Genomic DNA, 15,074 nt, shown 5'->3' with positions numbered 1-15,074 from the left:
ATTTCCCTTAATTATAATTTGAATTATTACTGGTCCTATAAAAATTTGCATTTTCATATGGCTCATTATAAAGAAAACATATCTTTCAAGCCCAAGAATGTTTGACCAACTGTTTTTATAATTACCTGCCATTTTATTCCAAACTCAGACATCATAAACTTGGGGTGAAGGTGGGGGACATTAACATTTACTATGGACAGGTTAGTCAGACCTCACCTTTGATCCTTGTAGTAGTAAACATTTGTCTGATTTGTGTCTCATAACTTTTGTACTGTTGAACACAAACTCAGTTTTCTTTCCAGGGAAGCAAGTCCATTCATACTTTTACGAGCTCTTACTAAAGGCAACTTGAACTACTAACAGTCAACTTATACCAACGTTAACTATCAACTAGAAGAACTACAATCATTGCAAACTTGTACCACTGCAGACTCATTACCATGAAAAAAATATACTTGATATATGCGATGCTTTTAAAACTTTGACAAAATATGAATTATTTGCCTTAATGATTAATTCATTAAATGAACATAAATGTACAATATATGACTGTCTTATGTTTGTTCATTTTAAAAAAATCTTTAAAAAAATTGAAGCAACATTGCCACAGTTTTTATAATTATGTTTGGCTTGGTTTTTGGTTAACTGCCTACAGCGCTTACGGTGCTTTGATTAAATTATGTCAGCAGTTTATGGTACCATCCAAGATTACCGCAAGAGGGAAACATTAAAACATTCGACCCTATAGGAAACATTCAAAGATATTTTCCAAGATGACCAACAGCTGTTAACAGAGTTTAACATTTAAACCTATGGTAAAACTTTCACAATTGTTTCCCTCTGGAACTGAATGGTCAATTAGAACCATACTTGGTCTCAACGACTCTTAAATGGTACCCTTTGAAAATTGTGTTCGACAGGTCAAGGTCCGTTCCAGTACATATCATACATCATGGAACTTAGTTAAACAATGGACCTTTAATAAGGAAAAATACTTCAAAGATCTTTTCTGAAACTTAGTCACAATGGTCCTTGGATCACTTGCTTTAAAATGTTAGTCCAGTAAGTTCGTTTCTAAACAAAAATTGTTGACAACATACATGTAACATATCAAAACATAACAGGACCTTAACATTGAAGAATCTTTTCCTCTGAAATTACTTGGCCAATGGGGTTATTGAGTGCAAACAATACATTTTCTTTTAAGATAGGGTTGTTGTATATCAAATGAAAGGTCATGATATGAACATATGAAATATCAAATTCCCGACCTCCAAAAATAAGTTGAATAGGGTTATTAAGTGCAAAAATCAAACTTTCTAGAACATGGAGTTGTCGCATATAAAATGAAAGCTCATATACTCTATGTTACATATATCATACTTCCGATCTAAAAAAAATTAGGCGGATGAGACCATTAAGTGTTATAAGCGAAAAGTTTTAGAAGGTATGCTTGTCGTATATCAAACGAAAGGTCGTACAAAGTACATTACGAAAACATCACTTTAACAGGAAAGACCTTTCAATTGTTTTACAAACAATTGAGATACTAGTTCTAGTTTGTAAACTGATGTAATAGAAATGACTGATGCCAAATGTGATGCGCTAAAATATATCTAAGTGAATGAAAACCAAAAACTGAAAACAATATATAATTTAATTAACAAAGTACAACTTTTATTATCACATGCCAAAGGTAATCAGAAATGGAGCATTCAATATCTTCAAACTCGTACTTAGAAAGCATGTAGCAAATGCACTAATGTACTATGGAGGCATGTAGCAAATGCACTAACCTAAATTCTGTTTTGAGAGCTTGGCTTTCCTTGGTTGGACTGAATATCAATCCTTAGAGAATTCAAGATAATAATCTAAAACAAGAGGCTGGCTGTCACAACGACAGCAAACCGGATTTATTATCATTTATTTTTGTCCTGCCAATATTACAAGAACCATAACTGATGGACGGTGAAAGTGAAAATTGTCAGTATCAAATTTGACCTCCACTTTGTCATCAGTATCAACATATTAAAATTTGAAAAGCTTAGATGGAATGGTTCATGAGTAAATGCAACCACTTGAATGGAAATGCCATTTCACATTCTTTCATTGGAACCAAACTTGTTTACATTGGTTCTTGTATTGATTCTTTTTAAACGATCTGGCATAGCGGGAACATAGTTAAACAGTTGCTCAAAACAACCAATTGGAACAAAACCTAGTTCCCTTTGCAAATTGTTTTCGGCCGGTTTTGGTTTGATCCAAGGCCTCCGAGGGGAACAACGATTTCACATTGAACCCTGTAGGAGATAGTTTTAAATATTTGATGTTGAATTTACCGTTTTTGAGAAACACAAGGCCAAAAGGGGTGAACCAAGAACAAATTGGAAATCAATTTTTTTTTGTCCGATTTTGATGAAGATGTTTGGAACAGAAATCATATGAAGGTATTTTAATGGATTATGTAATTTGTTGGCGGTTTTGAAAAAGAAGAGTACCAAAAAGGATCTAGACTGAAAATGCTTCAACTTGATGAAACGAAAAATGTTGTTCGACATGTGTATACTTTATAGATTTATATTTTTATTTTGTAGATTTCATACATTGTGTTTTACTTAATTTTTTAAGTTTTTAGTTTATCGTTTCCAACAAACAAGAGGCCCAAATCGGGTCTAGAGATTTGATTGGCCCTTTCGGGGCGATTGAATTGGATGGAGTCTAGCAATTTAATATGTCTACATTTACTTTGTGTCAACACTTACCCGAATGTACCCTTTATACGGTCGTTACTTGCTACGCTCTACGGAGCACATTTTTACACAGAATTTATAGAACTAATTGCAAACAAACTACTAGTAAATCCTTACAATAAATATATCTGTCAGGTATGTCTCCAATCGTAGATGGCCGCCCGCGGAAAACGTAGTGTAAGTGCATCTTATTTGGAAATGCATAGAAAGATCTTCTACTTATAGTCCAGTCAAACTAAGATTTAACCTCAAACTAATTGCAACAGAAAATATTTTAGTTCTAATCTATAGTATTATGTCCTTTATATACACAGAAAAAAGTCCCATAAAATCTAACTTGAGGAAAACTCAAAATCAGCATTTTAAATTTCCTATGGAAATTAACATTGGGAGGGGAGATAACTCTTGCAAAAATTAGTCTTTTTTGGTCAGTTTTTGGTTGTTTTTCTTGAAATTTATGTATAGTATGATACTTTGATGGGGTTATAAGTTTATATTTGACTAAATTATATAATCTTCTGCTCACGAAATGTACAAATCAGAAGTGCTATGGGTAGTTTTATTTTTTTCGTACATTTTTCATTAAAGAAATTGCAAATTTGAAGCTTTGTAACCATTTAAAAAAAAAAAATGTGAAAATTTTGTATTGTTTATATCTGTATATTATGTTTTTTCAGCAACTTACTTATCTTAAGAAACTTTAAACCACAAAAAGAAGAATACATGCTTAATAATTTTTATTAAATTTGAGATTCTTTACCTTGACATGTTGAAAAATTCATAAAATGGTCAACTAATAAATTACGAAATCTAGATTATAGCTTGATAAAATATATGAAAACACCTTTAGAGTTGTTTGTTATACTCTAAAGACCGCTTAAAAATCAAGAATCAATACATATTCTGATGAATAGAAGCAGTAAAGTTATAATTTTGTATCAATTTTTATAGATATTTCTGCCTTTTTTGCAAGAGTTATTTCCCTTTTCAATGCTAATCTCCATAGGAATTTTAAATGGTGATTTTTTTAGTTTTCCTCAAGTTAGATTTTATGGGACTTTTTTCTGTGTATATTTGGGGTATAATACTAAAGATTAAAACTTAAAAATCTTCTGTTGCAATTACTTTCAGGTTAGGGTCAAATTTATGCTAGATTGACTGGACTATTAGAAACTACTAAGCAAATTGAAGCAAAACTTATCATTGGATGGCCTTCTAGCAAAATTGTGTTCGGCAGGACAGGGTACAATCCAACTTGATTGCCAGTGACGAACGTAGTTGAGATTATACCATATGGCGAAATTTATTGAAAGATATTTTCTAAAAGTACAGTGCAAATTACAATGAAACTTGGTCACAATGATCTTTTAAAATGCACAGGCAAACTATGTCTGGTAGGTTCAAGACTATAACCCAAGATTGCAGGAATTACTAACAACATAGTTTAACATTGGACCCTGAGCTGAGGGCCAGGGGGATCAAAGATCTTAAACAAAACTACTGAGACCAAACTGGATAACATTTGTTTTTGTATGAACACTTTTCAAGCAGTGCTATATCCATCGTTGATGGGCAATAACGGGGAACATACCTATTATATCGGGGTCTAAATTGGGCTGGCTTATGTAGCCACGGTTGATGTGAGCGATACAGCCTCTTAATAGTCTTTTGTTTCATATCCTAAAGTATTGGCGCAAAACGTTTGTCATTAAACTAGATCCTTGAGTACAAGAAAGTAGAAACAAAACCATTCAAACGAATGCGATCAACATAGGAATATCATATCCCATTGGCAAACTTTTTTGTGCCGAGACCAGGCGTTACAAATCAGGCATGAGCTTTGTGTCAACACTTGCCTACTGTTTGTTCCCTTGATAAATGTGATCGTATCATGCTGCACTAGGCGTAGAGAGTATTTTCTTTTATATTTACCATAATCAACAACAAAAAATCTAGACCAAGAAACAGTATATAGTAACTCCTAGTAATTTTGTTTGATTTAATTCTTGTATGGTAAAACCAAATATCAAACCTACTTATATTATATATATAATTAATTTCTAAAAAAATGTTTATGCAAAATCATTATTGTATAAAAAATGTATAGCAAATGTTCAATTCGGTAAGGCAGCAATCAATGTCCGAAACAATAGCTCTGCGTCATCGTATGATGTGATGATGGGAAACTGATCTCGTCTGTTTCCAGTAAGCAACTCGACAATGTTAATAAATTCATTGCTACAGCCATGCTCTGGAAAGTTCTCTGTATATTCCTCTATGAGATTGTCAATTGTTTGTAAGTTACATGGTAAAGGAAATGAACAGTCTCTTCCACCAAAGATCTCTGGCTGATAGTATAACATATTTGGAATACCACTTGGTGTTACAACTTCAGCACGTTGTCTTCTTATTCTATGTGAGTTCCAGTTCTCAGCAAACATGTCCAATTGATGTTGGATAACGGAGAGGAAACAAAATCGAACACATTCTTTATGTACTGGACACGATACATTAAGAAGTCCAGTGTCTTGGAAATCCTGGAAACGGTTTCTCCAAAACTGGGTGAAACTCGTTTGTAGTGTACCCCAAAGCCTTTCTATTCTTTGATTTGCAACAGATCTGCCGACGAGAAAAGAATTTTGTCCCGACATTTCATCGTTTTGATTATGTCGCAACGATCTTTGTAAATCCCTCATTATGACGTTTTCTGTTCCTGCATCCGATCGAACAACCCTTGGAAGCATCTTTCTTTGTTTGATCCAATTAAGATACCAGTAACCGACATATCTGGGGTTATTGTTGGAGGGACTTGCTATCAACCATAAAAGTTTACGAGAGTATCCATCGATTGCCCCATGTATAGCTATGCCGTAGGGTTTTAATTTATCGTAACCATCGACATGAATCAGATAGTTTGGTCCTCTATTGTAGTACACTCTCCTTCGAAGAACTCGATGCGATCTGTTAAGTACACCCTGTTGGTCTATTGTTCTTAAGCAAAGCCTTGCTCTTGATTGTGTGACGCAAAGTCCAAAGCCTATGTTCAGAGTCCTCCACATATACCTGTATCCAACATTAGACAGGCCATTACGGTGTAAAGCCAGGATTGTCCTTACAACTGTAGGTAATGGCGACTGGTTGTTACGCCGTCTGATATTTAATCTTCTCTTAAGTCTTTTTAACATGGAACAACTCATGAATGTTCCGTGAACAAACAAGAGAAATCCACATATTTGAAGGGACGTGTAGCATAATTGATGATAGTATTGGACTAGTTCAGGCACAGAAGCATCATCGCCTGGGTAAGGTATTCCTGTAACGTCATGATCAGCAACACAAAGGAGACAACAGAGTAACTGAAACATAAAGATAGAAATTACACGTATGATGTAATGATAAAATGAAAAATCCGATTGGCTTGATATCTAAATAGGGTGTTCACTGTGACGTCATCAGCTTACTATAAAACTACTAGGAAATGCGCTGCGCCTTCACATTTAATGGAATACGAAATGGAAAAATACACAGTAAGTTTTGACAATCCAAAATAAATCTTCATGGCGATATTTATAACATATTTCATTTTTAAATTTACCCGTTATAGGTATCAGGTATAAGCATATGATATTTTTACATTTGAACATGTTTTCATTTTCAAACAAGAGGACATATCTTCTTCCAGCATATTACAATCGAATAAACATTTTAAAAGTCATCTGATGCCTAAACGAATTTATTTTGTTTGGTTGATTTTTGTACCATATCTTAAAGAAACAACAAATAGTGTACCTAATGAATAAAATTTGTTATGAAAAAAATATGTTTCAATTTTTGCTAAATTTGTTGTAACATCATGCCTCCTTAAACATGATATCTAGTTCTTTATCAATCATTGACTAATTTATAAAATTTGGTCGCATATTGTCAAAGTCAATCAACCATAAAAACAAGGCCAAGATCAAATTACAGGTATCAAAATGACATCCCCTGGTAGTGGGGAACCTCCTTGTCTAATATCATCAACCTAAGTCAAAGCTAAAATTACACTTCAGACTATCACCCCCTTGTAGTTGGAGACGTTAATGCCAAATATTATCAACCTTAGACTTCTATTTCTTGAGATATGGACTTAAGCAGTAAACTCGGTTGCAAAATTGACTATTAGAGTTCTTCAGGGTCATTCAAGCATTTAAAATAGGTCAAAGATAAATGGCACATGACTGACTGGCAAGAACAATATGTAGGAAATCTGCATCCTAAATATAAGAACCTTACTCGTTATGCTTCACGAGATAAAGACATGAACAGCAAACTTGGTTGCAATGTTAACGTCATATATTCACCGTCGCCTGTAAAACCGTACCTACATGTCTCGCTTTTACTGCGCATGCTAGACAAAATATGAAGAAAACTTTATATCATGGTTCACTATATTTTTCGCTAGAGCCGTGTAAATGTGTGCTCATTTTTCCTATTTTGGTAATCCTTTATTTTTTGTAATTTTTGGCCGTTTAAGGTGCAGTTTTTACAAAAAATAAATCACAATACAGTATTAACCTTTTTCATACTTTCCACGAAGATGGAGCTGATTAGTTTAAATGAAGAAAAACATTATAAAAACTATACAAGAAAGTTTTGACAAATTTTGTTTGTTTTTAAGCCAAAGTGTGTTGATTTGATGTTCGATGTCAGCAACATATTTCTTTGTTTTACTTTCACCATTACCTTTAAAATATTGCTTGATTCCATAGTCTTTGACCATTTATTAGACGGGCAGGTGACCAAGCAGCTGAAATAGACGATATTTCTTCAATTGAAATGTTTAATGAATAGCAAAATCTTCTAATCGGTCAATATCAAAATAAAGTGAACACATATTTCGTTTCGCATCATGCTTTTCTACCTGGCATTAGTGGCGAATCCAGGGGGTCCGGGGTTGGAACCCTTTTTTACATTTATTTGGAAGATCAATGCAATTGAATGGGGACATATAGTTGGAACTCCCCTTTATCGTGGGCTAGGATCCCCATACCCAACCCTTATAAATGACAAGATCCACCCTGCTAGTTGTGAATCGAATTATTTGTTTAGATTACTAATTTTTTTTTGCTTAGCTGTTATGAACTAAATGAGTCATGGAGATTGATCTACAAAGGACTCTGAAAGGCGAAAGGGAGGGACCATTCAGTTTTTTTTCCATTTTTCATTGACAGTCGTACAGAACGGGTAGTGTACTTGTGATGGGATGGTGGGGAGAGGGGTGAAACCCTTTAAGTAGAATATATCTTTAATAATAGCAGACGTCTTACTCTAGATCTTATCACAGGTCACGTTAAACTGTAACTTTTCAATGCCCTTTCATTCAAACAATAACTTTTTTTCTCCCTATGATCTTTTTCATTTTGTGTTCAGTATGGCTTCATATTAAAATATAACGCTAAGTCTCCAAAGAAAACAAATATAAACTTACTTATGACTCGTTTCCACTGCTCCCGCTGATGTTGTTGCTGTCGATCTCCATCTTTAATGTGTCAGCACAGGAAGTAAAATACGGACCGTGGGAATCTGACCGTGAGAACGAATAAAGTTAACATCAAATAAGCAAGTTGACTTAATTAATAAACAAGTCGACTTCTTATTTTATGTCATTTACATTTATATTAGCAAGTCGACATTGTAATAAAAACTTTATCTACATCATTCCGACAAGTTGACTTCAACATGATGATTTAATATCAAATAAACAAGTTGTCGACTTAATCAATTAATAAGTTGAATTCAACGTGTCGACTTCTTATTACTATGCCATTATATTTATATCAGCAAGTCGACATTGTAAAACAATTTTTCTACATCATTCCGACAACTTGACTTCAACTTGATGATAAGATTCCAGCTTATAACACACAACTTGACTAATAATTCCGACTTATTAGCAACAAAATAACTTTACAAGGGGTGTACCATATGCGCTTCCATAATTAATAGCTTCGTATCCGAATGAAGTTAAAGGATCTTGCCCATTTTGTTAAATGCATTATGCTTTTGAAAGAACAAAAAATTCTCGTCGGTAAATAATATTTTCCACCGCCTTGTCAGATAAATAAATATGTTTTAGTTGTTGCTATTTTAGTACTAGTACCTTTATCAAGTACAAGTGACAAACAATGGTATTGTATCCAAGCAAGGTTTCATTACAACCTTTATGCGTTGAATTTGAACTAGGAACTTTATCAAGTAATCCTACTTTGTAAAGAATCACTCTGATTCAAACAAAAAATTCTCTGAAACTGATATTATCAAGATGCTTGATTTCTTGATTGACAACATATTTGTTACGTTCGGAGGACGTGTTTTTCAACAGACTGTCGGCATTCCAATGGGAACAAACTGTGCCCCTCTACTCGCCGACTTGTTTCTTTATTATTATGAGGCTGACTTCATGCAGGAACTTCTTAGGAAGAAAGATAAGAAGTTAGCAATATCCTTTAACTCTACTTTCCGCTATATAGATGATGTTCTTTCACTAAAAAAATCAAAATTTGTTGACTATGTGGAACGCATCTATCCAATCGAACTAGAGATAAAGGATACTACAGATACAGTTAAGTCTGCTTCATATCTTGACTTACATCTAGAAATTGACAATGAGGGTCGGTTGAAAACAAAACTTTACGACAAAAGGGATGATTTCAGCTTTCCAATTGTGAACTTTCCATTTCTAAGTAGCAACATTCCAGCAGCACCTGCATACGGGGTATATATCTCCCAATTGATACGATATTCCCGTGCTTTCATTTCCTATCATGATTTTCTTGATAGAGGTTTGCTGCTCACAAGGAAGCTATTAAACCAAGAGTTCCAAATGGTGAAGTTGAAATCATCCCTTCGCATATTTTACGGACGCCATCACGAGTTGGTTGACCGTATTTGAATAACCGTTTCACAAATGATATCGGATATGTTCCTTACGTCGTAACTAGAATCCCCTTCCCTTTCATGAATATGACCTACCAAATTAGACTATTTACCGGATTTGTAATCACATAAGCAACACGACGGGTGCTACATGTGGAGCAGGATCTGCTTACCCTTCCGGAGCACCTGAGATCACCCCTAGTTTTTGGTGGGGTTCGTGTTGTTTTTCTCTGTTGTGTCGTGTGTACTACTTAGTATTGTTTTTCTGTTTGTTTTTTTCATTTTTAGCCATGGCGTTGTCAGTTTGTTTTAGATTTATGAGTTTGACTGTCCCTTTGGTATCTTTCGTCCCTCTTTTATGACGGATTAAAGTTGTAACTATGAGTATTTTTTGTAATTCATAATTCACTTACTGGCACGTTTACTGACAGACAATACAATGCCGCATGGTTGAACTTGCAGTTTTAGATATCATCATCCCCTGTTATTTATCTTAATCGGTACACAAACAATACCCACACTTAGTTATAAAGGTATGAAAAATAACAAATATATACATAGGTATAAAACTTGAAAAAGTACTTAACCTGCTGGTACTCAATTATGTCGTCCTACACACTAATATCGTTAGCCGTAAAGTTAACAATAAACTGCATGCAGCAAGGTAACACCAAATAACAAATACAGGAGTCATGATTTTATATATTTTGTATAGTACACATAATCTAGTATAACAGATTGACAACGCATAAAAAATTTGATTTTGCTAAGACGCGACATAATACAATAAATCAACAAACTCCTTATACGCCGTATGATAAAGATTGCTTTAAGGTTATCGTTAGGTTTTGTATGTTTTGGGGTTTGCTTTTTTCAAGGTTTCAAGGGGGACGGGTATATGTAGATTGTAAAAATCAACTATACAATAGCAATATCGTTAGGTATTAATTACTGTAAGAGAACTTTTTTTTGCTGAGTATCATGTGTTGATCTAAAGACTGTTGGGGAAAACTGTAGAACTGATTTATTCATAATAATGACCGAAGCTGAAAACATGATGTCAAACAAACAACTATAAGTATTATTCATATGTCAAAGTATGTATCATGAACTTAATGTTATCACAGTTGATTAAAAAGGGATCATACACTTTATTCAGTTTAGTAGGAATGGCTTCATTGTCGTATATGATTATTAGCAACTTGAAAGGGATCTATGTCAGTAGAACATATAAATATCTCGTTTGCACTAGTATGGAATACTTATATACATATACATTCATGTGCTCTAAATAATATGACCCTTCCTTTATATTTGGAAGTGTTAAATAAACCATACTGTTATTTATTTCTGATGCACGTTATATATTTATATATAGAGAGAGGGATATTGCTTTTGTTGTGAATGATTGTCGATTTGTCAGTTATCTGTCCTCGATTCTTTAATTCAAATTTCTCCAACAAAAGTTCTATTGAAGTGTTTGGAGTCAAAGACATAATGAACGTATAGAGAATATAAAATAAGCAATTATAGTCAAACAATCATAATTAACTGTGTGTAGAACAGAAAGAACTATCAATCATCATTTCATTCTTTTATAAAAACGGATAAGGTGATTGGTAAACGATGCTATTAATTTCTTAACATTGCCATATAAGCAGGAGGATTTTTTTCTTAATATGTCCTTTGCGAAGTCAGAAAAATATGCGATTGTTATCAAATAATACATTTCGATGTATGTTGGCGATTTTTTGTTGTTGCAGGTTAATGTTTCTGCTGTTTATGTGTTCCCCTCGATTTTAGATTTTAACCTGCATTGGTTTTCACTTAATCGATTTGTGACTATTGAACAGCGGTATACTACTGAAATTGATAACTCTAAAAGACAACAACCCTATCAAAGTGTAAAAAAACATACAGCCTAAAGCCACCAATGGGTCTTCAACACAGCGAGAAAGTCTACAAACCGAACAGTTCCTTTATTTTAATAAAGAACTAATAGAACAGTAAACACCGTCACCGTGATGATAATTGACAGTAGATAATATGAATCATAGAACGCCTGACCCTTTTGAGACCAAATTTTGACAAATTTATTAATCATTCATACAGAAAAAAAAATCAGGATGAAAAGAATTATTTGTCAGCGCTTAATCATAATCTTGGCGTAAGACGCACTTGTCTGTTGATTTTAATTTTAATACATATGTATTTCTATAGAAGCTATGTTCACCTTTTCCAATAATGACCTACAATTATCTCATTGTGATCTTTCACTTTAGAATAGGCATTTACAAATGGAGAGTATATATCCCAGTGAGTACTTTATTTAAGACTTGCGTTTTCTTTCAGGTTTTTCTATTAGGGATGGTTGCCAAATCGAAGATTTTGCGTGGACAAATGTTTCTCTATATTTAGATATTGAAAATAAACTCATCATTGAAAGGCCATCTCTTAAACATACCACGATATACCCTAAAATTATTGGATAAAAAATGAAATAGGATATCTACAACTAAAATTATAAAAATGTGATTTTGACAGTGGTCGATATACATGTATATATTAATTTAAAGGATATGAGATTCTACTTTGACAATATCCTCGTCTGGTGAAGTTAATCCTTTGCTAAAGAAATCCCCAAAACGTTTGCATTTTCTTACTCAATTTGACTTTTAAATCTTTCCAGATATATAATCTAAAAATATCTATTAGCACCAGTTTTCGAGACTTACAATAGTCTTCTTGACCATTAATTGACATATTCTGTTTTACAAAAAAAGTCAAAAGATATGATCTTTGTTCAGGAAAAAAAAAGCAGTATATATGTTATTCTAATCATGTCATAGGAATTAATTTTGGAAAATCTGCAAGTCTGAAATCAAAAAATTATATTATACCAAAATGATCTAATTAACATAAAAAATCTACTGACGTCCAATTCCATGCTCTACAAATGAAGGATGAAATAGTGTCACTGAAATAAAAGTATACAACAAACATTGTAATGACATTTTAATATTAAAACATGATTTTTTGATATTATACGTTAACATTTCAAAATATTTCTTTAAAGGGAAAAGCTGTGGAACCAAGGGAAAGATTAAACATATATTAATGAAATGAGTATTCCTGTCAGTACGCTCTATTTACAAATGTGGCCTAAATAAATTAGCTTCCTTATACAATATAGACCAAAACGCTAATTGGAAAACGACCACTCATATAATTCTTACTATTCTGAACAAAAAAGGGTAGATTCATCTCTTCACTTCTTACTATACGTATATAGTGCTAATTTTCAGTCATTATAACAAATAAAAGAGGATGTAAGGCATACGTCAATGATATCATATTTCTCCATGATCTTTAAACATCATGTAACCTCTACCTGAATATTTGAAAGTAAAATTGTTGATCATATCTATTCATTAAACTTGAGATAAAAAACACCATCGATAATGTTAAGTCTGCTTAAAACAATATATTTTGATTAACAAATTGAGTCACTCTACATGATACGCACCTAAATACTCTTCAAATGATTATGTGGGTCATCAATGGTCGTAGTCACCTTTGTAATTGTTTTGGCTTTTTAACTATTTTGATCTGAGCGTCATTATGAGTCTTATGTAGAAATAGTGTCACTGAAAAAAGGAATACAACAAATATAGTGTGTAATAAACATGAAGATGATATTTTAATATCAACAGATGATATTTTTAATGTCACAGGTTAACATTTCAAATTAACTCCTACTATGGAAAAGATGTGGACCCACGGAAAGATACATACGTAAAGAAACAAATCTACTTACAAAAGTGGGTTATCTATATTAGTTTCTTTATAAAATATAGACCATATAGCCGGTTTGTCTAAGAAGTCGGTCAATACTGAGGTTGAGAGATCAAAACCGGCACTTGGCAGACGTGCTCGACTCTCATATTAATTGACTAGGATTGTTAGTTTTCTGACCGAATGTCACAATGCCGGAGAGGATAGGAGACGAGTGCACCCTCACGAGCGGGGTTTGAACTCACAATCTCAGTGCTGGCTGGCTAGTAATTACAGTAGTAGAACTTCTTAGAGCACTTGGCCATCGAGGCCCCTTCATTGAATAGAAAGTATACAACAAAAAAGTGCGTAAAAAACATGAAGTTGACATTTTAATGTTAAAAATTATATTTTATATTATAGGTTAACATTTAAATATAAATCCTACAAGGAAAAGTTTAGGACGTGAAGGTTGAACACCTATAAAATAAAATGTCTTTTTTTCGTATTAAGAATCTTTTTACAAATGTTTGCTATCTTTCGAATTACGTTCTTACTTCGTACTATGCACATATAGAGAATACTGTTTTGGGGCTGGTTTTTTTTACTAGTTTCAGTTTTCAGTCATGTGAACGAATAAAGGGGAGAATGGGTATGCGTTAATGATATGATGTTTCCCCATGACCTTTTAACGTCACGTTCAGCTATATCCTCTCACTAAATATTTAAAGTTGGGTATATCGTTGAGCATATTTATCCATTGAACTTGCAAAGACGGCTACGGTCGATAGTGTTATATCTGCTTCATATCTCGTCTTTCATCTGGATATTGACAATTAAAGTTCGTTTAGAACTACCCAGTAATGATTTCAATTTTCTTATTTCAACTTACTATTTCTATATATAATATTACGGAAGCACTTTCAGAATTAATGTGTAAAACAATATCTTTTAATTAACACTGCATGAATCGTACCTACATACTCTACAAATGAATGGTTGAAATAGTGTCACTGGAAAGACAGTATACAACAATCATAATTGGTAAAAATCCCGAGGATGACATTTCGAAATATAAAAAAATTATATGTTTTATTTCATTGGTTAACATTTGAAAGTTACATTTATAAAAGAAATGTTGTGAATCAACAGAGAGATTACACATCTATTACTATATGTGAACGTATGATCTTTTACAAAAGTGGGCTATTTATATTAGATTTTATATGAAATATAGACCAAAATTGCTTATTGGAAATCACTATTTGTACTATTCTTACCATACTAAACAAAGAAGCGAACTCGAATTACGCTCTTACTTCGTATTATTCACACATAGAATACTGCTTTTTTGTGTTTTTTAACTAGTGTAAAATGTTCAGCTTTAAATTCAACGTCTCTTGCAATATTAAAGAAACACATAGATAATGGGTACATGTATTTTAAACAATATCATTTAATTTAAAAGATGGATCCACTTTGTATGAGACGCACCCAAATACTCTACGAATGAATGTTGGAACTAGTGTCACATTAAAGAAAGGAATTTAACGAATATAGTTTGTAATACACATGAATATGACATTTTAATAGTAAAACGATGATATTTTGATTTCAAAATAACTCCTACAT

At 33.0% G+C, this 15,074-nt stretch overlaps 1 protein-coding gene across 1 annotated transcript; it reads right to left on the bottom strand.

Annotated features, from left to right (window-relative positions):
• Positions 1-4,700: 4,700 nt before the first annotated feature.
• On the bottom strand, positions 4,701-8,718 carry LOC139517187 (uncharacterized). Its single transcript, XM_071307913.1, has 3 exons — positions 8,221-8,718; positions 7,476-7,539; positions 4,701-6,106 (listed from the first exon to the last, which is right to left on the bottom strand). The coding sequence occupies exons 2-3, from the start codon at positions 7,497-7,499 to the stop codon at positions 4,865-4,867; spliced, it is 1,266 nt and encodes a 421-aa protein (XP_071164014.1). The 5' UTR covers positions 7,500-7,539; positions 8,221-8,718; the 3' UTR covers positions 4,701-4,864.
• Between the last annotated feature and the right edge of the window lie 6,356 nt (positions 8,719-15,074).

This window comes from Mytilus edulis, chromosome 3 (genome assembly GCF_963676685.1).
Source record: "Mytilus edulis chromosome 3, xbMytEdul2.2, whole genome shotgun sequence".
Classification (NCBI taxonomy): Eukaryota; Metazoa; Mollusca; class Bivalvia; order Mytilida; family Mytilidae; genus Mytilus; species Mytilus edulis.
This window is presented reverse-complemented; position numbering and strand designations above follow the sequence as displayed.

What these genes read in the sequence shown, in the direction of transcription:
- LOC139517187 (XM_071307913.1), bottom strand. Translation starts at nt 7,499, where the DNA reads ATGGAATCAAGCAATATTTTAAAG. An exon ending in AATCAAGCAATATTTTAAAG is followed by an intron (nt 6,107 to 7,475) that starts GTAATGGTGAAA and finishes TTTATGTTTCAG; the next exon opens with TTACTCTGTTGTCTCCTTTG.